Below are 27,621 nucleotides of genomic sequence, written 5' to 3'. Positions count from 1 at the left end.
CCTTGGGGCTCGAGGTCGTGGGCGAAGTCCCACTTCGCCCACGCCTAGCTACGCCACTGTGAGGATTTGCCTCACGGCGCCCAAGGGAATAGTAAATGGGAGCCCCTGTACACTATCGGTGAGTATTTTATTCATGTAACATTAAAATATCTGTAATATTAAAATATCATACCGACGACCGACGACCGACGACGAAAAGCGACGGTTTTGACGACCGGTCTGGCCTAGTGGGTAGTGACCCTGCCTATGAAGCCGATGGTCCCGGGTTCGAATCCTGGTAAGGGCATTTATTTGTATGATGATACAGATATTTGTTCCTGAGTCATGGTTGTTTTCTCTATGTATTTAAGTATTTATATATTATATATATCGTTGTCTGAGTACCCACAACACAAGTCTTCTTGAGTTTACCGTGGGGCTTAGTCAATTTGTGTAAGAATGTCCCTATGATATATATATTTTTTTTTTATCATAATAACTCAAAAATGCGCGTTTCCCCAGAGATAAGACCTAGCTAGATCGATTTTCGCCCCCGGAAACCCTACTATTAGCAAATTTCGTCGAAATCGTTAGACCCGTTTCCGAGATCCCCGAATTATATATATGTAGGCCATGCCTAGTGCGGGGTTCACTGTAACGTGCCTGTTAAACTTTTATTGTCAATAAAAATATTGTTATTGTATATAAATAAATAAATATACAAGAATTTCTCGTTTAAAGGTATAAGATACAATCGAGAAGGAAGAGTCCACACGATGTCAAGCATCCGTCTGTAAGTAGGTCAATGTTGAAACCTTGTGTCATTTCAGTGGTTGTTCCGTCAACATCATAAAGATGTTGACGGATGTTCTTACTTCTTACCTTAATTGGAGACATTATACGCTTACGTCTGCGTAATTTACTTTCTATACATCTCGCTCGCATTAATACGAGATGCATAGAATGTAAGTTACGTTCACGATAGCGTTTATGTCAGTGCCAAACTGGTTGTAGCCACACAAAGATACATGTGTAATGTAAGATAAATGTGGAAGAAGTATGTAACTCCCTGTGTCCATAAAATAGGCGTGGTACCACGTAAATGTAGGTGTGTCATAGCCCAAAACTATGTACCATTCGTCCCACGCAAAACTAGATCAGACAAACAGTTTAATTTCGTTATTTTTATCTCTGGCACAGTGCCCAAAATCCCACAACGCCATTCGAAATACGTCAATACGAAGGAAATAAAGTATTAAGTATAGAAATTAGAATTACATACTCTTAAGACCTTAAGATTCTGGGCTTTTCGGGAGTCGTCTTAAAAACGGAAGGAGTATAACTTAAACAAATTATAGGTAGAGTTAGACCAGGAAAAGTCTGCAACGATTTTGATAGCACACGCAGCAAGTGTTATTTTAAACGTCAAACTTCTATGAAATTATGTCGTATAAATAACACTTGCACTACGTATGCTATCAAAATCATTGCAGTACGTACGGACGGACAGCGGAGTCTTAGTAATAGAGGGTCCCGTTTTACCCTTTGGGTACGGAACCCTAAAAATACGAACTATAGCTCTATACCGTTTGAGGTTAGTAAGAAGTTATCACCGAACCTGAAATAATTGGAAGCCCTGCGGTCACATGTCGCAATTTCGTAAATATGCTTGTTTCGTTTGCCGAATTTTCATTTAATGGAACGCGTTTTTTTTTAAACCGTTAAATTTTCCAAACTTTTGAAAAATACATTTAGAGCGCTGGTGGCCTAGCGGTAAGAGCGTGTGATTTCCAATTCAGAGGCCGCGGGCTTAAACCCCGGGTCGTACCAATGAGTTTTTCAGAACTTATGTACGAAATATCCATTTGATATTTACCAGTCGCTTTTCAGTAAAGGAAAACATCGTGAGGAAACCGGACTAATCCCAATAAGGTCTAGTTTACCCTCTGGGTTGGAAGGTCACATGGCAGTCGCTTTCGTAAAAACTAGTGCCTACGCCAATTCTTGGGACTAGTTGCCAAGCGGACTCCAGGCTCCCATGAACCGTGGCATAATGCCGGGACAACGCGAGGAAGAAGATGACATCCTGTAGAAGCCATCGGGTTAGGTTTGGCGTAAGATAAGCCAGGGCCACCGGAAGGAGTCATGGTAGAATCCCAGGCATCCCAGGGCTCCTTCAAAACGGTAAGAAGGGTGACGCCGGAGTGGCTTTTAGTGGGTATACCTCCTCTCCCCCTTTCAACAGGAGAGGGCGGCTGCAGGAGGGAGTCCCACATATCCCCATGGCTCCCCAGGCCGGGGGAATGCGTAACGCATTTTACCACTTCATAAAAAAAAGGTTAGATTGGCGACCCTTATCAAAATTCAACGGTTGAGATAAAACGTGTTCGGTAAAATGAAATTTCGGGGTTTTAATAATCGGATTTAAAGTTTTCGGGGCTGAGATAGATATACATACTTACACTTAAGTCCTTTTGCGTTTGTTTTTCATCTCGTCACTATCGCATGTTGCATTCCTGGCATGTCAGGCCACTCGGGGTTAATTCGGGTATCACGTCCGTGGATTATTGGCAAGTGTTACAAGCTGTCGACACTTACGTATGGCGCCATTATGTGGCGGGGAGATGCGTCTACAAACACGTGGTAGCTACGTCATAAACTACTGAACTATCATAGCACGTGAGTAGTATAATTAAGTAGGTAGGTACCTTTTGACATAACTTGCGATGCGCACACGATACATGCGCCGAGTTTATAGAGAACTCAGAATACCACAATGAAGGTGTATACCATTTTCCAGCTTTACATTACGTACTCGTATATGAGTCGCTTAACTTCGAACTCGGGTAAATCCATCTGTCAGATTATGCGATTTTGGTATTAAGAAATGGTAATAGGGTAGATATTTGCTGTGAGGGATGGATTTACCCGAGTTTGAAGTTAAGCGACACATATGTCCTTGCTTTATAGTAATTGTTACGTATTTGCTGTGACTTATTTTACAAGCTTTTATTTTAACTTGCAATGTACCGTATGTAAGTTATGTACTTATGTAACTATGTTTGTACGGGTCAAATCTTGCGAGTTAAATTTGACCCTCTTCCCGACTTCCAATGGAGCTGAAAATTTGCATACATATGTAAGTCGGGTGACAATGCAATATTTTGGTACCATCGAGCTGATCTGATGATGGAGACAGAAGGTGGCCATACTGGCCATAGGAACTCTGTGATAAAACAACGCAACCTAATTGTGTTGGGGCCGTTTGGGGGTTTAGAATGGTATCGATGATTTATTAGTTGCGTCAGGAAAGAAAAGTACAGTCAGCGATAAAAGCTTGTACCAAAAATGAAATTGTTGCCAGAAACTTATCTCAAGTGTTTTTCAATAAAAAGACACGTCAAGATTTATTTACCCTTTCTCTAATGCTAAAAAAACCAGGTATAGAATTTGTCTAGATCTAGATTTCCCGGCTATCTAACCTTCGGAGACATGTACAGGTGGTTATGTATACCTACATAATACGGAAGAATCGGAAGATGGTTGCGGTCGGCCTTCTACATTCCGCACTGTTCACGTGTTGCGGTCGAGCCGATACTAAATACCTCAGGATACTACCGTTCGGAGGATTGGATGACCAACAAAATAGATTCTTCCTCGCGTTATCCCGGCATTTTGCCACTGCTCATGGGAGCCTGGGGTCCGCTTGACTAATCCCATGATCTTACGTAAGCTTTTACGAAAGCGACTGCCATCTGACCTTCCAACCCAGAGTACAACAACAACTAGACCTTATTGGGATTAGTCCGGTTTCGTCACGATGTTTTCCTTCACCGAAGGCCGACTGGCAAATATAAACCGATATTTCGTACATAAGTTCCCAACAACTCATTGGTACGAGCCGGGGTTTGAACCCTCGACCTCCGGATTGAAAGTCGCACGCTCTTATCGCTTGGACACCAGCGATTGCTATGACAAACAAAATGATGATGAATGTATGGTGTTTATGGGCGCCCGCTAGCTAGCGGGTGAATCCTACAAAGAAAAATGGTTTTTAAAAATCGATTTTTCTTTGCTAGGGAGTCTAGGGACACAAAATCAGTGTTCTAAAAGTTGATTCACTAGCGCGGTTGCGCGGAACGGGTGAGGTGTATAGGCGCCGTGCGCGTTGGAGGATCTGCCACTGCCATCTTGTAGCCTGAATCGGGAACACCCATACCATCCATACTTATATTATAAAGTAGCTGTTGCCCGCGTATCGTCTGCGTGGAATCAGTAACAGCAGTTAGAGTAAGTATATCGCCTGGATAAAGTGCAATAGCAATTATTCAATTTGAGCTTAAGCATGAGCTATTCAATTTTAGTTACTCGCCCAGCGGTGAGCTATAAATATCGCCGTGTCTCTTTTATTTACACGGGAGTGCTTATCTTTTGTTCGTGTTTATAGCCGATAGCTCATAGCTAACTAGCTCGCGGTGGGACCAGTGCCTAAGCAGGTGTAGCTCACTCTGCGATTTCATCGCGTCGCTACAAGTACATATTAGGGATGTTGCGGATGCAGATTTTTTGACATCCGCGGATGCGGATATTTAAAGTCTCACATCCGCGGATGCGGATGCGGATGTCAAGATTTGGTACTTAAAAAACGTCAAATATTACATTTTTAGCAATTTTTATTTAAAAATAACGAAACGTTTAGTATTTGAGCAAGAAATACGTGCGTACGTGCGTGTGTGTGTACGTGTTTGGTGCGTTTTATTTAATAAACAGTAACTTGGCCGACTTTTCGGGATCTTGACGATTTCGTTTTATATAATGACGAAATTACCTAGCACTTACGCCGCTGGCGCCGCCGCTAATACGTTCCTGTTACCGACTTGGTCGACATCCGCATTATGCGGATGCTCCGCATCGATTTCATGCGGATGCGGATGCAGATGCGGATGTTGAAAATCATGCGGATGTTCCGCGGATGCGGATGCGAATATCCGCAACATCCCTAGTACATACGGTCACACCATGGTCTAATAAAACATGGTCTTCTATTCCCAGAGTGACACGGACCTACGTCACAATAACATTGCCACTTTATTTCAACATAACATGTTACATGGGTACATTATACCTATAGTTAATAAGTTAAAATATTTCTTTATAATTTTATAATTTTCATTTATATGTATTTTATCTTAAATTTTACAATAACACGTCATTTTTAATTATTCGTTAGCAATATCTTCCGATTCACGAAATAAATTTCAGACGTTCGGGTAATTCTGTTTACATTACTAGCAACACAGGATAGCGCTGTCACATTTGACAATTCGGATCTAGATAACTTCATGCCCTGACCGTCATCCTTGTCGAACGCGTGTTAATTGTTATTTCCTTCTCGCTCAGTGTCAGCAGTCGCAGTGTTTTCCAAACTTTTTACGTCGTAAGCTTGGTTATTAATGTGTAACTGTGAATTAGTTTTTCAAACGTTTGTCTTGTATAGATAAATAAAGTTTAATTTAATACATTAGATTTGTTTTATTTTACTATGTTTCTACATGAATAACTTAAAATTAATGCCGTTAAAATAATTTTCACCGTTGGTTAAAATTCTCCCACATTTCAAAATTTGAGAACCTGTAAACAGCATGATGACGTAGGCGCGTGTCAGTTAGGTCATACGCGAATCTCGGAATGGAGTACCAGGCGGAGTATATTATTATACCATGATCCCTAGTACATACGGTCACACCAATTTTGGTGTCTAGCAGTAGTAGTTGCCGCGCACCGCTACGGAACGGACGCCTGCTCGCGCTTGCGCCACCTTGCGGTCATATCTGTCGTAATAGACGCGTTTGTTAGAGTAAACCTTCTGTAGGTATCTAGTACCTACTTATTATTCATACCTATATACCCATGGTATAATAATATACTCCGCCTGGTACTCTATTCCCGTCTTTTCTAGGTCACCTAACTGACACAAGCCTACGTCATCATGCGACAGCGCTATATGATAATATGCGATAGCGCTATATATAGCGGCCATGTTATTGTGACGTAGGCCTGTGTCACTCTGGGAATAGAAGACCATGTTTTATTAGACCATGTATATACCTATAAGCGTGACAAACGACTTGATAAAAGTCTCGACACATTGGTGTGTTTATTGGAACTTTATCAGTAAACCAGTTGTGGAGAAAGTGGTTTATGAGCTACTATCGTGCGAGGTGACAGACTTATGTGATGAACTAGTTTGGATGATTGAAATATATTCGAGTTAATGATTGCAGTTTTTTGAAAAGGTACAGGAGGAACAGGAATATATGTCTTCTACTTCCACGTGTTATCCCGGCATTTTGCCACGGCTTAAGGATCACTCACGTTAGACCGGGCCGTGTCCGGGCCGGAGCTTCCGGGGCTTATTTTTTATATGACATGACAGGTGATCACGTGATGCTTTCCATAGAAAACGATGCGCTGGAAGCTCCGGCCCGGACACGGCCCGCTCTAACGTGAGCCTTTAGGGTAACGTCATCCTTTATGGGAGCCTGGGGTCCGCTTGACAATGACATCCCATGATTTGACGTAGGCACTAGTTTTTACGAAAGCGACTGCCATCTGACCTTCCAATCCAGAGGGGAAACCAGGTCTTAATGGAATTAGTCCGGTTTTCTCGCGATGTTTTCCTTCACCGAAAAGCAACTGGTAAATATCAAATGATATTTCGTACATAAGTTCAGAAAAACTCATTGGTACGAGCCGGGGTTTGAACCCGCGACCTCCGGATTGGAAGTCGCACGCTGTTACCGCTAATGTATACAACTAAAATGGACAAATAGTAAAAAGGCACACGAGGAACGCGGTGTTGTATGCAGGTTGTTCGTCTTGAATATTTACTAGTGTTTTATAATACATTACGATAAAAGTGCGAAAACTAGGTAATTCGCACGTGTATCGTACAATGTTATACAGTACATTAGGCCCTTTAAATTTTCGACATAGGCACGGAAAGTGCTTATTCCTGCACTAAGTAGCACCACCATAAATATGTACCTAGGTACTGTAAAAGTATTTACTAGGCTCTGATGATACCTATACTTTATCAGTTTATAATAAATTTATTTATTTATTTAAAATTTAAGTCAGGCAACAAGGCCCATATTATAAATACCTTACCGACTAACATACATATATATTTTATAAACTTAAAAACTAAACACTATTTATGCGACAAAACGGCGTGGCTCCGTTGAATCGGCTGTTCTTGTGTCGGATTCGGCAGTTTGCTTATAATGTCTACATGACTATGATGTTTTTATGTGTATATAAAAAGAAAGCATCGTATGATTCCATTATCGCGCATACCTACATATTTAATTTATAACGTCAAGCGATAGTTAACTTTAAGAGTATGTATTTAAAACATAATATTGTACCTACGGACCTCGGAGTCACAATAATACTATAGTAATACCTGATAACCTAAGTTTAAGAATGTTTTTATACACATTCGGTGGCAAAAAGCGTACGGCCCGTGAGTGTCCGCAGCCTATGGATGCTTGTAACTCCGGCGACCACAAGCGCGTTGCCGTAGTAATAATATACTTTATAAGTATTAGGGCCACTTGCACCATCCCACTAACCCGAGGTTAAGCGGTTAAACCGTTAACCCAGTGTCAAATTGTACTGGTAACCATGATAACTCCAGGTATAACCAGTTAACCCGGGGTTAGTGGAATGGAGCAAGTGGCGCTTAATAAGATAAGTGATTCCCTACAACCATGCCAAAATTGGCTTATACACGAATTATTTCCCCTGTAATTCCTTCGTTTGGTGGCCTATATAAGGTGTAATGATATTGACATAATTATATGTATGTTACATATATAGGTAACTACGACATTGCAGATGTCGTATGCTTCATGGTATAATAATATACTCCGCCTGGTACTCCATTCCCGTCTTTTCTAGGTCACCTAACTGACACGGGCCTACGTCATCATGCGACAGCGCTATATGATAATATGCGATAGCGCTATATATAGCGGCCATGTTGTTGTGACGTAGGCCCGTGTCACTCTGGGAATGGAAGACCATGTTTTATTAGACTATGGTATGCTTAATCGATCACGGAAATAGCGGTAAGTAGCAGTAAAGGTCATAATCTAGTTATCACGAGGATCAAACATATTATGCACTTGCATTATGTACAGTCAACAACAGAGCTATGAATACAGGCAAAGTGCCAAAAATATGTATACACGACCTTAATGTACAGGCAATAAAGTACTGTATACATATTTTTGACACTTTGCCTGTATTCATAGTTCTGTTGTTGACTGTACTATAGTTCGTTTTTTTAGCATTAGAAAAAAGGTAAACAATCTTGATGTGTCTTTTAATTGAAAAACACGTTTTAAAAATAAGTCACGGTAAATAATATTTAAAATATGTAACAATTATGAATCTAAATCTAATACGATCATTTATATTCTTCTGCTTACATAAGTAATAGTAACAAATTTTTAAAAAGCGTTTTCTAGATATGTCAATATCGCTTACCTTCTTTCTAATGATTTGCTAAAAAAACGAACTATACCTACAATGGAGTTGGTCGGTCGCATAGTCTAATAAAACATGGTCTTCCATTCCCAGAGTGACACGGGCCTACGTCACAACAACATGGCCGCTATATATAGCGCTATCGCATATTATCATATAGCGCTGTCGCATGATGACGTAGGCCCGTGTCAGTTAGGTGACCTAGAAAAGACGGGAATGGAGTACCAGGCGGAGTATATTATTAGACCATGGTCGGTCGAAGTATTTTACAGATAACACCAAAGTTTTTACCGATAGTATCAAATTATTGTTTATAGGTATATTTTTTAAAATTTTATGATCTGAATGCTAGCCCTTAAACACAAATTTCATATGAGTAGGTAACAAAACTAGATATAGCTAAAACCTATGCTGGCGCCATCTATGTCAACTTTTGACAATTGCCTACCACATATTTCTTCTCTCTGTTGTATGGCAAGCAAAATAAAACAAAATACACTTGCTTTCTTAATCCCATTGAATGACATTATTGTCACCTTGACGACGCATCTGTCTAGCTTTTTAATTTGGATGCAACTGGATAAGCGATAAAATGACAAAAATCACGATAAAATCATTTGCTTCACGCATCCGTTCGTACGATCGTCCACACTGTTATCTGACAGTTCGTGACCCTTATTACAAAGGGCATAAGTTCCACCAATGAACAGTTAAGTGTTGCTGTGTCTACACGTACCCAGACTGTATCATCCAGTCATAAAGTGACAATTTACATATAAACAACTGCGCAAAGCACATGACGCCATTATCTTACAACGTGTCGTGACAGTGATTAAAATAAGACCGGATTGGTACTACATTGTAGACTTGCAGTTTACAAAGAAAATAACCGCGAAAAATACATCCTTAGCGTGTTACAATATTTTACTAAAATTTCTTAAATAAATACCGACCACCGACTAACAGTCCGCCGGATGATATCGGCCGGTCAGTTGTTCGGAACTGTCAAATTTTTGCTCTAACTGACAGGCCGATATCGTCCGGCGGCCTGTTAGTCAGTGGTCGGCTTTTAGACCAAGAAACGTCTGCAGCGATTTTGATAGCCCACGCAGTGCAAATGTTATTTATACGTCATTATTTCATAGAAGTTTGACGTTAAAAACAACACTGTCACTGCGTGGGCTATCAAAATCGCTGCAGACTTTTCTTAGTCTAACTCTAAATAGAAAAAGTAAAATAAAAATATTGTCTTTATTTTTTTTATTTCAAGACTAAATCACACAAGCTTGCGTTAAAAAAAACTTTAGTGCAACAACCACTAAAAGACGTGGGTAGTTCGAAAACAAATGACATTCTACACGTAACTTACGCCGAAAGTATAAATACGAAAAACAAGGTGAAACTGTTCTACATACATTATGCTGTTATTAGACTTCATGGTCGATTCAAAGTTGTATAAAAGTGTCAATGCAATGTCAACGTGAGGTGCCAAGTGATAAAATCGTTGTGGAAACGGTTTGGCGAAGCAAATTGCTTGTTTTGCGAGCTGAGTCATTCTAGCAGGTGAGGCATAACAATTTGTTTGTATAAATGGTGTGCACTTATTGTACAAGAAAAGGCCATGAAAAATTCATTCCATCCTCAAAAGTGGCTAAGTAATTTGATAAAAATATTGAGTTTTCTTCTCGCATTGGTGTGGTCAAAATTAACATTATTTATGTAGGTATGTTTAACCCTTGGCAACACTCCAGTATTAGAATTGCTTACTATGCTCGTTAGGTTTTTGAATCTAGACACGCGGTAGCGTGTCCAGCCAAGTTCAAAGAAAAAGGTACTGGCGACGCAGCAACCGTGTGTAATATTACACGAACCATTTCGAGCTACTTTTGACCCCTTCACAACTTGAAACCTACTTAACCTACACTAATGAAATTTGGCACATGTATTCAAGCCGCTTAGCTTGTCCAAAATACAAAATTTCATAAAAATAGCTCATACAGTTATTGATAAATCAACGTGTAAAAACCGGCATTTTTGTGACTGACTGACATATAGATCACAAACCTAACCCACTTCCAGATGACCTAGAAACTTGAAATTTGGCATCAAGGTAGACTATTAGGTGTATATAGAGGGAAAAATCTGAAAACAGGAAATTATTGATATTTCGATGGAAAAAAAATTATTAATACTTATAGACCAAAATCCTAACCCACTTCTAGATTACTTAGAAACTTGATATTTGGCATGAAGGTAGACTATTAGGTGTATATAAAGGGAAAAATCTGAAAACAGGAAATTATTGATATTTCGATGGAAAAAAAATAATTAATACTTATAGACCAAAAACCTAACCCACTCCTAAAGTTAGACTAAGTTAAGTCTGCAACGATTATGATAATATGATACGCAGTGCAAGAGTTATTTATACGGCATATTTTCAAAGTTTACGTGCTACGTACACGTTAAAAATAGGTTCCAAAAATTAGTGTTCTTACGTAGGTACTTTTCAGTGACAATCATTTTGAATTTTAACCCAAATCAAATATGACATTAAAAATCAAATAATTTCTTAAGTTAGCTTAACACCAAGTGTCCGTCTTAATACATGACGCGTTCCTATTGAGTCCAAAATGTTAAAATTTGCATAGTCTGGCTTTCTACGTAAACATCTATCACGCCATATTGTCTGTAATATTTTCAAGTATTTAGAAAGATACGGTGATACCGGGTGATTGGGCATGAGGCTTGAAATATATAAAAACCGGCCAAGTGCGAGTACGCAAAAAAATCACGTTTGGTGTATGGGAGCCCCACTTAAATACTTATTATATTCTGTTTTTAGGGTTCCGTACCCAAAGGGTAAAACGGGACCCTATTACTAAGACTTCGCTGTCCGTCCGTCCGTCCGTCCGTCCGTCCGTCCGTCCGTCTGTCACCAGGCTGTATCTCACGAACCGTGATAGCTAGACAGTTGAAATTTTCACAGATGATGTATTTCTGTTGCCGCTATAACAACAAATACTAAAAACAGAATAAAATAAAGATTTAAATGGGGCTCCCATACAACAAACGTGATTTTTGACCAAAGTTAAGCAACGTCGGGAGTGGTCAGTACTTGGATGGGTGACCGTTTTTTTTTTGCTTTTTTTTTCGTTTTTTTTTTGCATTATGGTACGGAACCCTTCGTGCGCGAGTCCGACTCGCACTTGCCCGGTTTTAGTATTTGTTGTTATAGCGGCAACAGAAATAGGTACATTATCTGTGAAAATTTCAACAGCCTAGCTATCACGGTTCATGAGCCCCACTTAAATATTTATTATATTCTGTTTTTTAGTATTTGTTGTTATAGCGGCAACAGAAATACTTTATCTGTGAAAACTTCATCTGTTCTGCCTAGCTATCACGGTCCATGAGATACAGCTTGGTGACAGACAGACGGACGGACGGACAGAGGGACAGCGGAGTCTTAGTAATAGGGTCCCATTTTTACCCTTTGGGTACGAAACCCTAAAAACAGAAGTGTATTTTTGTAAAGAGGGTTCCCACCATACGGTCCAGTTTCAGACTTAGCAACTTGTTACCTTTACAGTTTGTCACGATTTTGAAAACAAACAAACAATAATTTATTCGCAGAAAAAAGGTAAAGATTACATGTGTTAGTGTAAAAAAATATGTTTGACGTTTTCCAACAGTTTTAAAGCCATACCAAGTTGCTTAATCTTAATCTGCGTGGCCCGACATGCAGTTTTTTCAGTAATATTTTAGCGTTTGGTAAGTACCTTTTAGGGTTCCGTACCCAAAGGGTAAAAACGGGACCCTATTACTAAGACTCCGCTGTCCGTCCGTCTGTCCGTCCGCCTGTCTGTCACCAGGCTGTATCTCAAGAACCGTGATAGCTAGACAGTTGAAATTTTCACAGATATATTTCTGTTGCCGCTATAACAACAAATACTAAAAAACAGAATATAATAAATATTTAAGTGGGGCTCATGAACCGTGATAGCTAGGCTGTTGAAATTTTCACAGATAATGTATTTCTGTTGCCGCTATAACAACAAATACTAAAAACAGAATAAAATAAAGATTTAAGTGGGGCTCCCATACAACAAAAGTGATTATATTGCCGTCTTTTGCGTAATGGTACGGAACCCTTCGTGCGCGAGTCCGACTCGCACTTGGCCGGTTTTTTCAGTAATATTTTGCGTATGGTTCGTACAACTTTTTTATACGTTTTGCAACTACCTATAACCAGTGGAGCGGCAAAGTTTGATTATATGTGACGTTATCTATGAAAAGGGACCTTATTGTCGATGGCGCTTACGCCATTATTAACGATGCTCGGATATAAATACAATGCCGCGCGACGCTGTGCGGCGTAAGCGCCATCGACAATAAGGTCCCTTTTCATAGATAATGCCCCATATTTGTTAATTGAGCATAAATTCCGCCGAATTACGAGCGAGTCGATCGACGTGACACGCGAACGTTATATACTTATAAATTTATCTACGAGCGATTATGTATCTAATCGACAAGTACTTAAGGTTTAGAATGGTGTTTAACTCATTTGTACTTAAGTTGATTTGGCTGTGAGGTGTATACAGGGTGCAGTGGTAATTAGAGTAAAAAACGCAAATTTTATTGTTTATGGTTTATGATATCGTCGAATTGCTTAAGGAACTGGCTGTGCATATATTAATTGGCTGTTATCAGAGGCTAGTAAATAGAGAAGACCGACAAACTCCATATAATCTCGCGTGTCTCATCGATGTAAGAGGCAGAGTAGAATTTTTCGAATTAAAGGATAAATTTGGAAAGGTAGCAAGTTTGTGTTTTCCTTTAATTCATTTGCAATTTACTTATTTTGCATTTTTTATTTGTGCGTATGAAAACTGACACCTTTTTAGTAATTATTATTTCTAAACGTAAACGGTAACCCCATCACTAGCCTCTACAACTTAGATTAAATTAATTTAACTACTTTTCCAGCTTTTATTTGCTAAGGTCAAATATTATTATATAGCAGTTGATCGTTTACTGGTGCTTAAATCCGTTATGCCGATTTCCGCCATTTTCAAGTAAATCCCAAGGATCGGTTAAGAAATACGACCTGTAGACGAGAACATCCGGACATACGAAAGCATTTTTTGCCCAACCTGAAACGGAGACCTTCGCTAATACTTAATTTCGAGAATACTTACTGTACCTAGCCTCTACATACTAGTTCTTTTAACGGATGTTATCAAGCACCGAAATCGTTATGAAACGGAATCCGAAATGGTGTTGCGGGAAGCCTCTAGGACTAAGAACTTGACTCCAAAATTAGCTCCGAGACTGGAGGTTGTAGAACACAGCGCCAGAGTTCAAGCGGTCAGATTGTTTAACAAGATGCCTACAGATTTTAAAGTTTTAAAATGCGCCGCAACTTTTAGAGATAAGTTAAAAGTATATTTGTTAGAAAAATGCTGTTATGACATTAGTGATTTTTAATGTAACACTTATTATTTATTGTTGCTGACATAAACTTATATACTTAATTGATTATTATTTATTTATTTTCTTACTTTATTATGAATTTGCTGTGGTTGTTTGTTGAAACGTTTAATGTCATAATAGAATTTATTTATTGAATAATCATGTATGTTTTGCATGCGTTTTTGTTTTGTTCACTAGGTTAATCATAATTGTATATATGTATATTGAATATTCAAACACGATGTAAATTGTTCTTGAATAAATAAACTGAAACTGAAAACTGAAACTAACGCTCGGTCAATTAAACACGTTAATTCTTAGGTTTTACACAAATAAAAAAAATCTGATAGTTTATGAATAACAATTTATTTAACAAAAAAACTACTTTTTAATTATTTGCCCCTATTACCCCCTAAATTCACCCTGTATGCCGATTATTCAGAATTCAAGGGAAATTAAGCGATTAGCTAATTGAGAAATCATGCTGCCGTGCTGTTTTTTTTTAGTTATAATGAGAGCATAACATATAGGTAACAGATTCATAAAAATATAATTAAATAATTAATTTGACGCTCCACGGGTTAAGGTACCTTGTGGCAGTTGGCGCTTACGTCACGTAGTACCTAATACTACCATCATCATTGGCCTGTAACATCAATAAGATGATGGATTAAACAGCGTCCGTAAGAGTGCGGCACTTCCGCAAATGACTATTAAGACCAATGCGAGAGCGGCAGCCGCGACCGCATAGCTGGCAGAATGCTGGCTGGTGTCTCAATTCTTGCCTAGAAAATTTTCTTGGAGATAACCAGACGTGGACACACACACACACACACACACACACACACACACACATTTAGCTCAATTGCTAGTCAACAAATTAAAATGAGCGTCGCCTTGACATTGGTTTGAAATATGCGAAGATAACAGCGGTTAACAACCTTGTATCTATAACAATTATAACACGCTTTATAGTTGTTTGTGAATGTTTTACTTATCTTATCAGTCTTATCAATATTATTTTCACCACTTAGGGGGATTATGCGTCCTTCAGACGTAACATTGCACTAAGTTTTACATACATACTACTTACATGAAAATACTGCTAAATATAAATCATAATCATAACTCAAATATTATCTATTTTCGCTTTCTGCAAACATATTCCACTACATCATCTGCCGTGGCAAAAACATGTAGGCGCGATACCACAGAATAAATAATAGTACTACCGTACAGAACACTTCCTAAAAAACCGAAGTTTTAGTATAGCTATACAGGGCGTCCCAAGACTATGGGACATCAAGGGAAAATACCTTAAATATCGTAGATAGGATATTTTGCTGAAAGAAGACATTATTTTAATTTAAAAAACAATTTAAACTGCATTCATAGATTTTTAAATAATTACATGGTTGAACCGGGAATCGAACCCGCTACACGTTAATTGTAACGTGTAATTATTTAAAAATACGCGGCGCTGCGTCGCGCTGTGTGTTTGGCCAGGCCTTTAGATTCCCGCGTTACAGGCTGAGCGTAGTGCGGGGATCACTGTACTGCCTCTCTTGGAATGCTAATTTCTTGAAATAAATATACATATATTGAATTATGAATTTTAAAGTAGTGCCAATATTGTACCTATTCCGTGATCGGCACCTAACGACGTTATCACTTATCACTAAATGTCACAAAACTAATGATATCACGACCGTGCGTAAAACACGTAACATCTATGGGCCTTTTGCATTATCAGCTAAATTCTGTCTAGCAACAGAATCCAGTGTGATAACCGCCTAAAAGGTTTATACAGTAATTTTATACATTTAGCGTTTGCGTCAAATCCGGTAGATCTGATTTTTGCAGACTTTTTTATGATATTGGCCCAATTAATAATCCAAGTTTGAGACCTCGAGCGTCGAACGCAACTTTGTCAAAAATCTAAAAAAACCCGACAATTTCGTTTTTTTTTTGATTTGGGCGATTATAACCCTAAAGGACTAGTTTTTGACAGCGATTCACCTTCTGAAGACGTTTTTAAAGTAGACTAAATTTGCTACAATACGACATTAAGAATTGTCTCTGTATGTACATCTAATAAAATTCGACAATCACTGGATTATAAAGTGGACTCGATAGAAAAAAAATCACGAAAACATTTCTGGTTTTCATTTATTTGCAGTTGTAGGGAAATTCGCCAGTAACTGGCCACCTGTGAGTAACAGTTCATTTTTAGTTTAGGGTGGCCAGTTACTGGCGAATTTCCCTATAGCTTTACCATACAAACCATATCAGTATACTTTTAGTATAAGATTTTAAACAGAAGTATATTTTCAGATGTACGCAAAAAGAACACTAATTTCAAACCCGCTGTCAATGACCTGTTGTTTGTGTGTGTTATTTATTTATACATATGATCCTGTACCCTTACCACGAGTTACTGACAGTGTCAACACTGACATATATGCTAACGTCTACGTAATTTACTTTCTATACATCTCGCTCGCACTAATGCGAGTACGACCGAGATGCATATTAGAAAGTAGGTAAGTTCTCGATAGCGTTTATGTCAGTGCAAACTGGTGGTAGCCACACAGGTCGCAATTCTCAACCTTTTCTCGTGAAATTTAGTGAGCAGGTTCGACGATAATATATTTTTTTGTAGTTTTTGGAAATTTTTCAAAATGGTGGAGCCATACATTTGTTCAATTTTAAGTTAAGTATAAGTATTGGCGCAAGCTCACAGAGCCAGTAGGTAAATAAGTATGTTTTCTCTTGCACGCCGTAACCCCATGTCATATAAGTAAATAACCATGTCAAGCAGGTATCGTACAAACAGCAACACTCCCTGTACATGCGTGGACCTTATTACAAACGGCATAAGGTCCACCGATGTACAGCTGTGTGGGGTATGGTACTCGTATCACACGCGCCAGACGATCACGCAGGCGCGTAGCGGCGCTGTGTGCGCGCCGCGTGCGCGCGCGGTGGCCATGCTTCGGAGAAAATTGGGACGAGTCTCGATTCGAAACGGGCGGGAAAAGTCGCGCGGTGACCATGATGCGGGGACAATGCGGCGAGTCTTGATTTGAAACAAGCGGAATACGTCGCGCGGTGGCCATGTTGCGGGGGACAACTGGAACAAGTCTAGACTCGAAACGGGTGAAAAAAATACGCGGTGACCAATTGACCATGCTACGGGGAAAAATTGAGACAGGTCTTGAATTTAAAATAATGGAAAGAGTGAATATCATGTTTTATAAGCCATGTTTTTGACCATGGTCCGAGGGAAATTCGGAACGAGTCTCGAAAGTCGAAACCACCTGACAAATATAAAAAATGCCGTCGAAATTCTTTTGCACTTATCACTTCGACATTATTTTTATTACAAAGATACAAGATTTATAAGAGGATTTTTATGAATATGCATATATTCATAAAAATAAAAAGCCTCTTTTAAATTTTTATATTTTTTATATTTGTAATAACTAAATTTTTAATCGAAAGACCATAACGTCAATCTAAGAAAATAACTGTGGCTTGTGCATGCAAACTGTATCCTAATCGGTCATACCGTGTTGAAGATAAATAGAATCAATCAATATTTTACACATTCAAATAATTAGAAACCTCCAACCCTAAACTCTGTCTAACCTATGATATGGATAATGTAATCATAGACTGATTCTTTCCTATTTGGTGTAAATACATTTGTACTGAACTGTGCCTCTTAAATAAAGCGTTAAAATATATAATAAAAGAAAGTGGCTTTAATAGTTTGCAAAACCCTTCGTTTATTATATAACATGATCTATAATCTATTCATTTAAGGGTTGTCTGTCACGTTTTTAATATTACGACATAATAATAAGAACAAACATTTGCTAATACACAAACACAATCTACTGCCCTAAATCAGCTACTCTGTAAATAAGTCGTTTCTTACCCAGGACTGTCCCGACTTCGGACGAAATAAGGCTTATTTTACATTAATACTAATAAAACATAAGTCCTTTTAGAAATAAAGAGGATAATCGTTTACATTCTTCATTAATAAGTACAAGTGTCAAGACTGTCAAGAGTAAACTTTGATATCGCTGTCGGAACCTGCCAGACTTCATAACGCCTGTGCATTCTAGATATTACTAGAATTAGGCCAAGATATGTCTGCAACAATTTTAATAGCACACGCAGTGCAAGTGTTATTTATACGTCATAATTTCATAGTAGTTTGACGTTTAAAATAACACTTGCACTGCGTGTGCTATGAAAATCGTTGCAGACTTCTTTTGGTCTAACTTTAGTATTTATTGCCTGCTACCTTTTTCATGTAGGTATTTAAGTATTTATTTACAACTATATATACACTGTGGGCTGATAAAACCCGACAGATTTTAAAAGTGTATTCTTGACCGCATTTATAGACTAAAATGTCATACAAAGTTTGCTTTAATCGGTCTTGTTTTCGGACAATTCTTTTGAAAATATGTTTCTGTAATAACTTAGTGAAAAACGCCTTTTTGGCTGCGACTATGTGGCTTGGTCAAGACATACCTACTGACAGACATTAAACTTAGGAAACTCGATATTTTTATCCGTAAAAAAAAACTTTACTTTTTTAAATAAAAATTACACAAATAAACATTTATTTAAAAATAAACTCAAGTCCGAACTATTAAAAAAAAACATACTATACCATCGAATAATTACTTATAATGTTTTTTTGCCAAGATGTAAAAAGAAGTAACGTGTTGTGTGCAGAAAACGCAAAAAACGTCATAAATTCTTCACTGTATATTTATTTTCATTGTTGAATCTGTGAATCACCGTAACAATAACAGTTTTGGATGATTCACGGTTAGTTTCACTAGACTTATAGCGGCCACACGGTCCATATCCCGGTCGATATAAGTCATCGTGACAATACCAAGGAAGCAGCGCAATACAGTTCCAAAAATAGGCTACAATACTGAATAAGTAGAATAGAATAGAATGTCATTTATTCGATAAAGCACACATACACCGGACAAAAAGATGGACAAATAAAGAAAAAGATAAAGGATAACAACAACAATGCAAAGACAGCAGACAGAAATTATATACACACGACAGAACTGTTCAGCGCGATATTCCTGTGTCCCAATTGAAATCGCCGTAAACTCGTAAATAATTCGTTTTATTACCTCCATCATTTGAGGAGCTCTCTCGAATCTAATAAAACTTAATTGAAACAACCTTGACTCATCCAGCGTTTATAACTTTTAAAGGCCGAGCCACACCTGCTTGCGTGTGCGTGACGTGCGCGTGTGCGTGCGCTAAAATGTTGGAGCCGCACACGCACACGCACACGTCACGCAAGCCGTGTGCCGTCTCTCATAAGGATCTGTATACTACAACACCGCACGCGCACGTGCACGTCACGCACACGCAGCCGGTGTGCACAGGCCTTAAATAGGGCGGGATGCGTGTTTGTTTTACTATATATACGTAGATTTATACTTAATTGCCAGCTTAACTTGTTTTATACCTACTACAATAGAATAGAATGCTACTTCATGGGTAGACTCAAATTATAAAAACTCCTGTACAAAAAAGGTGTAGGTACCTAGTTAGGTACTTTTTATTTGTTTGGATATTTTTAAAATGCCTGCATTTTCCCACTTCGCTTTAGAAAACTGCTATTTTAAAATTCCCAATTTCTATATTTTCTAGTGAAGAAAATATCATAAAAATCCCTTCATATTTTTCTAACAAAGTTTACTGACGAATATTTAAACAGTTAATAAACACGTACCATCCCACGTGACGTGTATATTATCGTCAATTGTCCTAACAATGAATGATCGATTCATTGTCACCCGATGTTTATTCATATCGTTCGCGTGGACGGCGCCCCCGCGGCTATATAAAGCCCACGCGCCTGGCATTCCGTTTAGTTCATCGCTAACCGCCAGAGCGCGCGGACGTGTCACTCACACTCATCGTCACTCGCGAACGTGTTTGACAGATTGTAACGTGTGTCCGTTGTTACAGACTTACGATGTGCGCGGCGATAGACATGCTATCATCAGAACAGCTGTTCTACGGACACAGTCCGCCCGCGGGCTTCCTCACGGACTATACAGTGCGCCGGCCGAACATATCGAAGATCACCACCGTCACTAGAGGATTCTCATCGCCATGTTTACCCGCATCTATGACGCTGAAGCCGTTACAGCTTACTTTAAAGGCAGCCCCGAGATCGTGCTTAAGAACGACGGAGAACAAGAAGAAGCGGGTAGTATTCGCTGATGATAGAGGGTACGCTCTAGAACAAGTCAAGTTCATGACCGAGCCCTCTCATGTACCACCTTACTGGGCCTTGAAGATCGTAGCCAGTCCCACGCTAGAGAGAAAACCACCACCCCAACCACCGCAAGACGTGTGGGAGATCAGATTCGTCCAGCCAGCGTCAGACTATCTCGAGTTCAGACGAAAAATAAACGAAGACTGCGTTACACTTGAAAACGTCATCCTCAAACAGAACGAATGTGCAGTTGACGGAACCGTTAAAGTTAAAAACCTGGATTTCGCTAAAGAAGTGTTTGTGCGAACGTCATCCGATGGCTGGACGACCAGCGAAGACACGTACTGCGCCTTCGTGGAATCCGGTCCTCTGAATCAGCAGGGAGTCTCTGCGTACGATACGTTCGGGTTCAGAATACAGTTGCCAATACACTCGCGAAGGCTAGATTTCTGCGTCGGCTACCGCTGCCAAGGAAAGGAGTATTGGGACAGCAACAAAGGTCAGAACTACACCATCGAGAAGTCCTCAGTCCGGAAAACGCCTGCGGTATCTTGCGCTAGGATAAAATTCGGGAACTCCTGGAGTGCCCGGGCAGATCTAAACGGAAACACACCGTACTGGTGAAAGACACTAGCTTCGCTTGTGGATTTAGTTGCCTGTCGGCTTTACTGTGATCTAAGTGCCATTGAAGTGCCAAGTCAAGACTGGATCCGTAGGTATGTATGAGAGACATCATTCACGATCGTGACAGCGGAGGGCAGTACGCTTTGACACTTGACTGTTGATAGCACGGAGATATGCCCGTCTAATTAATGTGGGTATAATTGGATTTCCGTGGAAATTTCCGTCGATTGAACAGGAGTCTATAAATAGATAAATTGTCCTATAATATTAATTTCTATTTATTTATTTAAATACTCGTTTCGTCCTCTTCTATCAGAGGCAAAGCTGTGAAAATATGTTCCTCATTAATCGAGTTTTAGTAGAAAAAACAGCCTATAAATTTTACGGTCAAGTTGTACTTATTATCAAAAAGTCTGAAGGAATAAAAGAGCAACCAACAAACGAGTTTTGACTGAGACCCGTTTAGATCATTCATTACACAAAATTAATTTTGCCAAACTTAAACCGGTTGCTATATTTTATTTTTACTAAAAAGTTGCATCGAAAGGACAACTTGTTTACAACATTAAATTAATTATCAATTTAAAAACCTTGAATAACTGTTGCAAAGTAGTTCCGTTGTATCTTGCTGTAAATACCTATAGCTCCGTTTCCGACGTGATTAAAAATTTGATTCGGTGACACAGACACTGACACTAGTAGTGATAACTGATAGACGAATTTGTTTTGTATCTTATGCGTGATTCACTGTGACTAATATTATGTTGTTATAGTGATTATCAGTATCACTTAAAAATACACGTATCCATGCTATCAACAGAATCTCATTTAGAAAATGCGAGAACTCGCATGCGAGTTTCATTACAAAGCGGGTTTTGATCGGCCGGTTGAATTGGACGTAACCAACAGTCCGCAATGTAACTAGAATCGCATGTGAATTCGCGCGCCGTCTAAACCTGCCCTTAAATTCAAAAATAAGCCAACAATAATTATAAAAGACTTATTTTTACAAGTTTATCAATATCTTGAATCATAATCGAGAATAATCCGAAATTGTATTTCTTTGGATATAAACGAGCAAATTAAAAATTTTAGGTGAAGAATCTATTGTCTCTGACATTTTATGACTTTGCTATTTTTAATGTTAGGGTTTTTCGTGAAACGTAAACATTCCTTTATGTCAGAAAGTTTAAGGATTTTGCGTATTGGTTTCCAAAGATATACAATATATACTCAAACACACCCAGCTTGTCAGTCGAAAAAGGCGCGAAATCCAAATTTTCTATAGGAGATCAACCATTCGCGCGTACATTTTAATTTTTTGCCGCCTTTATACTGACAAAGTGGTTGTGCCAGAGTATATATCATATATATGAACGCGAATAATTGTAAGTAGGTAGGAAAGAAATAATTAATTTATGCAATGCATGTGTCTCGATTTAAAAGACTCGTCCCTTGTTTTCTAAAAACGTGGACACCCTAGAATTTTGAATGATATTTGATATGCGATCACCCTGTTTATTACTATTATAATAATAGCAACCAAGGGTTGGTTAGGATTTAAAGTAAATAGTATTACTGTTAATAATTCAGATATTGCGGTCAGATAGTTAATGTATCAAAGCATTAATTTAAACCCTTAATATACCTTAAAGAGGTTTGACCAATTAAATACTTTATTATTGTCAATAATATTTATAATACGACTATAAAATACCTAGAATTAGATCAAGAAAAGTCTGCAACGATTTTGAGAGCATACGAAGTGCAAGTGTTATTTATACGTCATAATTTCATAGAAGTTTGACGTCTTAAATAACACTTGCAGTGCGTGTGTTATCAAAATCGTTGCAGACTTTTCTTGGTCTAACCCTACTGATGTTCCTCGCATTAGATGTAGAATTGTAGATAAAGTATTTAAGATGTTAAATGTTAAAGTGCCAAATGTTTTACTTCATATGAATGTATTTAAATCGATTAATAACTTAATATGGCTGTATAAATGAAGCGTTATGTTTTTACCTAATACTATGTAATTTAAGGTCTCGAAAATCGCTGACAAAACTGTTTATATTTTTTAAGTCAGTTATGTCATTTGTTTTATAAAATTAAACTATTATTCAACTCAAGCAACCAATATAATAGTTATTTTAATGTTATATTTCTCTTCAAAAGAGTAAGAATAAGTAGCTTTTATATTAATTATAATTTTGAATACGAATTATGAAAAACGACAAGCACACATCACTTTTGAATACGAATTATGAAAAACGACAAGCACACATCACTTTTGAATACGAATTATGAAAAACGACAAGCACACATCACTTTTGTTAGTGCAAAAATGTCATTGTGTGTTTTTATTTATTATTTTGAAACATTTACCGAATTATTGTAAAATATTTCATTGTACATTTTTATTTTGTAGCCTTATAGATTTTGTGAGATATGTAACGGTCGGTGTACACAAAAGGTCGCATGAAATAACGAAAAATGGAATTGAAATCAAATGATGGAACTGTGAAATCAAATGAAAGTAATTTATTGAACTGAATGTTTTTATATTTTTGAATATTCAATTATTTTTTTATCAAGGGGTTGTTATAAATTATAATGTATGGAGGGATGTATGTTTTAATGAAAGAACTGATTAATTTAGTTATTAATTTATATTTTTGTACAGGTAATTATAGAAAAATGTTAATTTTTTAGTTAATTTTTACGTGAATCGGTATGTAAATATTGACCACTTTTTTCTATAAAAATAAAAAAAATCAAATTACCTATATGTTATTGTTTTATTCAACGTAGGTACCTATATTAGTACATAATATAACATTAGGTAAGTATAGTCGAGTTGACAATGTTCACATGTCTGACAAAAAAGAGTAGAAATTAAAAACTGGCAATTCTGTAGTGTCGTCCCTTTCAAATCAATCTACTCTTTTTGTCAGTCATGTGAACATTGCGAACTCGACTATAAGATGTATAATCTTTAGAAGCCAACGTTCCAATAATAATAATATATGTACATGCCTCTAAGTCATAGACATAAACTTATAGGAGCCTCGTCTGCCAACAAACCGCTCTGTGGTTTGGCAGAAGAATGCATGTATTTGTTGTAAGATTGAGAATAAACGCTTTTTTTTTTATATGTATTATGAATTATGATATTCGTCTAAATATATTTTTTGGACGTTGGCTTGTAAAGATGTTTGCCAACTCTTGACTTGACCGTACCTGCAGAAAGTAAAGCTTAGTAGGAGGTGGCAGTCAAAGAATTTAATTTTCTACCGTATTTTGTCACAGTGACAATAGTATGAGGTTTCTAGCGACTTCCATATTGATTGTCACTGTGACAAGGTAGGAAATAGGTCGAAAATTAAATTCTTATATTGAACCTAAAAAAATGCACAGTTTTCCGAATGTAATTTAATTAATTTAAAACCACGAGAGTACAAATTAGGCCATTTGTTCCATACATATCATATCAACGAGATGCAGTATTTTTAATGGACATCACAATAGGTATTATGTGTTCATGCATTTTAACTACGGACAACAGAATTTGTCCATGCATGACATAATACGATAAACGACAAAACCCTGCATCATATTGGGCATTATCTATGAAAAGGGACCTTATTGTCGATGGCGCTTACGCCGCTCAGCGTCGCGCGGCATTGTATTAATATCGGAGCATCGTTAATAATGGCGTAAGCGCCATCGACGATAAGGTCCCTTTTCATAGATAACGTCACATATTTGGGAACTTACGTAAGTGTTGACATGTGCGTTGACACTTATTCACTCGGAGTAATGTAAAAATAGATTTTTGAGCGAATCAACTTTTTGACCAGCACAACTTTTAAATTTAGTTAATTTCACCTTTAAATAATGGCTTTTCTGTCTCTGTTTTTGGTGTATGTTAAAATATTAAAGTATTAAACCTAATAAACAGAAACTATGTGTATTAGGTATATTAAGCCATTTCTCGGTAACTCCAGAGACATTTTGAGTAACAAGAGACACTCAAAACTGTTGGTATAAAAGTTGATTCGTCCTTTTGACAGTTATGGATTGACCCTAACATTTATGACGCTAAGACCTAATTTTAATTGTTTTGCTTCAAATATAAGAATAACACTTGCACTGCGTGTGCTATCAAAATCGTTGCAGACCTTGGTCTAACTCTATTTCTATTTTGAAAAAATGTCGAGGGTCGCAGGGAGGGAGGGAGGGAGGGTGTCAGGGGTGTACTGACTGTACATTCAAGAGGAACTTATATTGTTATTGACCAAATATTGATCCGGGCGACCCAGAGCCGAATATAGCCGAAGGCCGGCGCACGCGCCGCTTTACGAGTATGTAACGGCCGTCAACGTGTCGTCATGCATCTCGCCGCCGAATATAGTCAGTGGGTACGGTAAGTAAGTACATACCAGAGTTAATATATACAAAACATTATAGAATAAGGCCACCTATGAAGAGAGAAGAGCTTTCCAGTAACAACAGACCTATTGACGTATTGTGTATCACTGAACACTTCTTATTGGACGGTACAGAAGATTTCGTAACCTTACCTAATTTTAAACTTGCTGCGTGTTTCTCCCGAGACAAAAGGAGAGGCGGAGCCTGTATATTTGTAAGATCAGAACATACTTATAGAGAATTAGATATTGTAAAAAGTTTCTGTATTGAATGTGCCATAGAATGCTGTGCGATAGAGTTACTGTGCCATAGTATTATAATTTTATGTGTATACCGAACACCAAATTCGAATATTAATCTCTTTTTTGACAAAATTGACATGCTCCTTCATAGAATAACTGATAATAAGCACAAAAGAATTGTAATGTGTGGTGATTTTAATATAGACATTTTAAAGAAAAATAATAATTCACTTCATTTTGAATATCTACTTTTAAGTCATAACCTGCACTTAGAAATACGAGAACCTACCAGATTATGTAGTCAAACATGTATAGATAACTTTGGTCATAACATTAAAGGGTGTAAGGGTGAAGTCATGGAGCTCGGACTATCTGACCACACAGCACAGGTATTAAAATGTCCTGTAAAAAAAACCTGTACTATAACTAAATGGAAGCTAAAACAACGTGACTACAGTAAGGAGAATCTGATGCGCTTTGGTAAATGCCTCGAGAGCCTATCTTTTTCTGAGACAATGAACAATACAGACCCTAATTTAGCCTATAACGCTTTTGTTGATGCATTTTTATGTTTTTATAAACTATGTTTTCCTCATAAAACAATTAAGATTAATGTATACCAGAAACCTAAATGGATTACACGCGGTATTAAAATTTGTAGTAGAAAGAAACGGGAAATGTTATGGGAGTATAGACGCAATCCTACAACCGTAAACAGAGCAGCTTTGAAGGCATATAGTAATAGATTAAGAAAAATTATAACACTTACACAGCGTTCTCAAAACAATCATTTTATAGGACAAGCTACAAACAAATGTAAGGCAACATGGCAAGTCATTAATAAAATGAAACAAAATTTTCCAAAAGAGCCGATATCTAAGGTAATAAAGGATGATATGCTTGTTACTGAACCTATGAAAATAGCCAATGCATTTAATGATTATTTTGTCGATCAAATACAGTGTAGTAGCCAAAGCACATATTATCAGAACATAAATATTAATTGTCCCCAATCCGTATATGTTAGACCAACGACTCCACATAGCGTAATGAAAATTATATCTACACTGAAGAATACGAATAGTGTAGGTTACGATGAAATTTGCACCAAAGTAGCTAAACATGTATCACATATTATTGCATATCCATTAAGTCACATATTAAATATAAGTATTTCTCAAGGAATCTATCCTGATAAACTTAAGATAACAATTGTAAAGCCCCTCCACAAAAAGGGCGATAAAAAGAACCTAGCGAACTATAGACCTATTGCCCTTGCCACAGTCTTCTCTAAAATCTTTGAGAAAGTTATTTATGAAGCAATATACGGTTTTCTAGAAAAACATAATCTGTTTGCATCAGAGCAAAAAGGCTTCCGCAAGCAAAAAACCATTAATATGGCCATATTTCATTTATTACATCCCATTGTAGTAAAAATGGATGAAGGAGAGCAAGTATGTGCTATATATATGGACATGACAAAGGCATTCGACTACGTCGATCATTCAATCCTACTCAAGAAGCTCAGTGCCTATGGCATTCGTGGCAATGTATTGAATCTCATGAAATCGTATTTAAGTGGTAGAGAGCAGTACACTGAACTGTCACAGATATGTCTTAAATCACAAAGACAGGTCTGTTACAGGTCTGATAAACGAGATTTAGTGTATGGAGTGCCGCAGGGAAGCGTGCTAGGTCCGCTTTTATTCTTGCTGTATATTAATGACCTTCCTCGACACATTAAGTACCCAATGGTACTCTACGCCGACGACAGCACAGTAGTAATTGATTGCAAAGATGATAGAGACTATGAATATGAAATTAATTACACTTTACATACTATAATTGAATGGCTCAAGAACAATAATTTAACAATAAATCTAAATAAAACAAAAATAATACATTTTTATCAAAGAAAAGTAATGAAACCCATTGATTGCAATTATGAAGGAACAGTTATAGAATCAGTAAGCAACACAAGTTTTTTAGGAGTCCAGATTGACAATCATTTAAATTGGACAGCTCATA

The 27,621-nt window shown here is 37.7% G+C and overlaps 1 protein-coding gene across 1 annotated transcript; it reads left to right on the top strand.

Annotated features, from left to right (window-relative positions):
* Positions 1-9,965: 9,965 nt before the first annotated feature.
* LOC134803215 (protein phosphatase 1 regulatory subunit 3B-B) lies at positions 9,966-23,702 on the top strand. Its single transcript, XM_063775909.1, has 2 exons — positions 9,966-10,098; positions 20,044-23,702. Exon 2 carries the CDS (start codon positions 20,051-20,053, stop codon positions 20,918-20,920), a length of 870 nt encoding a protein of 289 aa, XP_063631979.1. The 5' UTR covers positions 9,966-10,098; positions 20,044-20,050; the 3' UTR covers positions 20,921-23,702.
* The last annotated feature ends 3,919 nt before the right edge of the window (positions 23,703-27,621 follow it).

This window comes from Cydia splendana, chromosome 26, assembly GCF_910591565.1.
Source record: "Cydia splendana chromosome 26, ilCydSple1.2, whole genome shotgun sequence".
NCBI classification, from domain to species: Eukaryota; Metazoa; Arthropoda; class Insecta; order Lepidoptera; family Tortricidae; genus Cydia; species Cydia splendana.
Note: the sequence above shows the minus strand (reverse complement) of the source record. Positions and strands in the feature narration are given on the sequence as shown.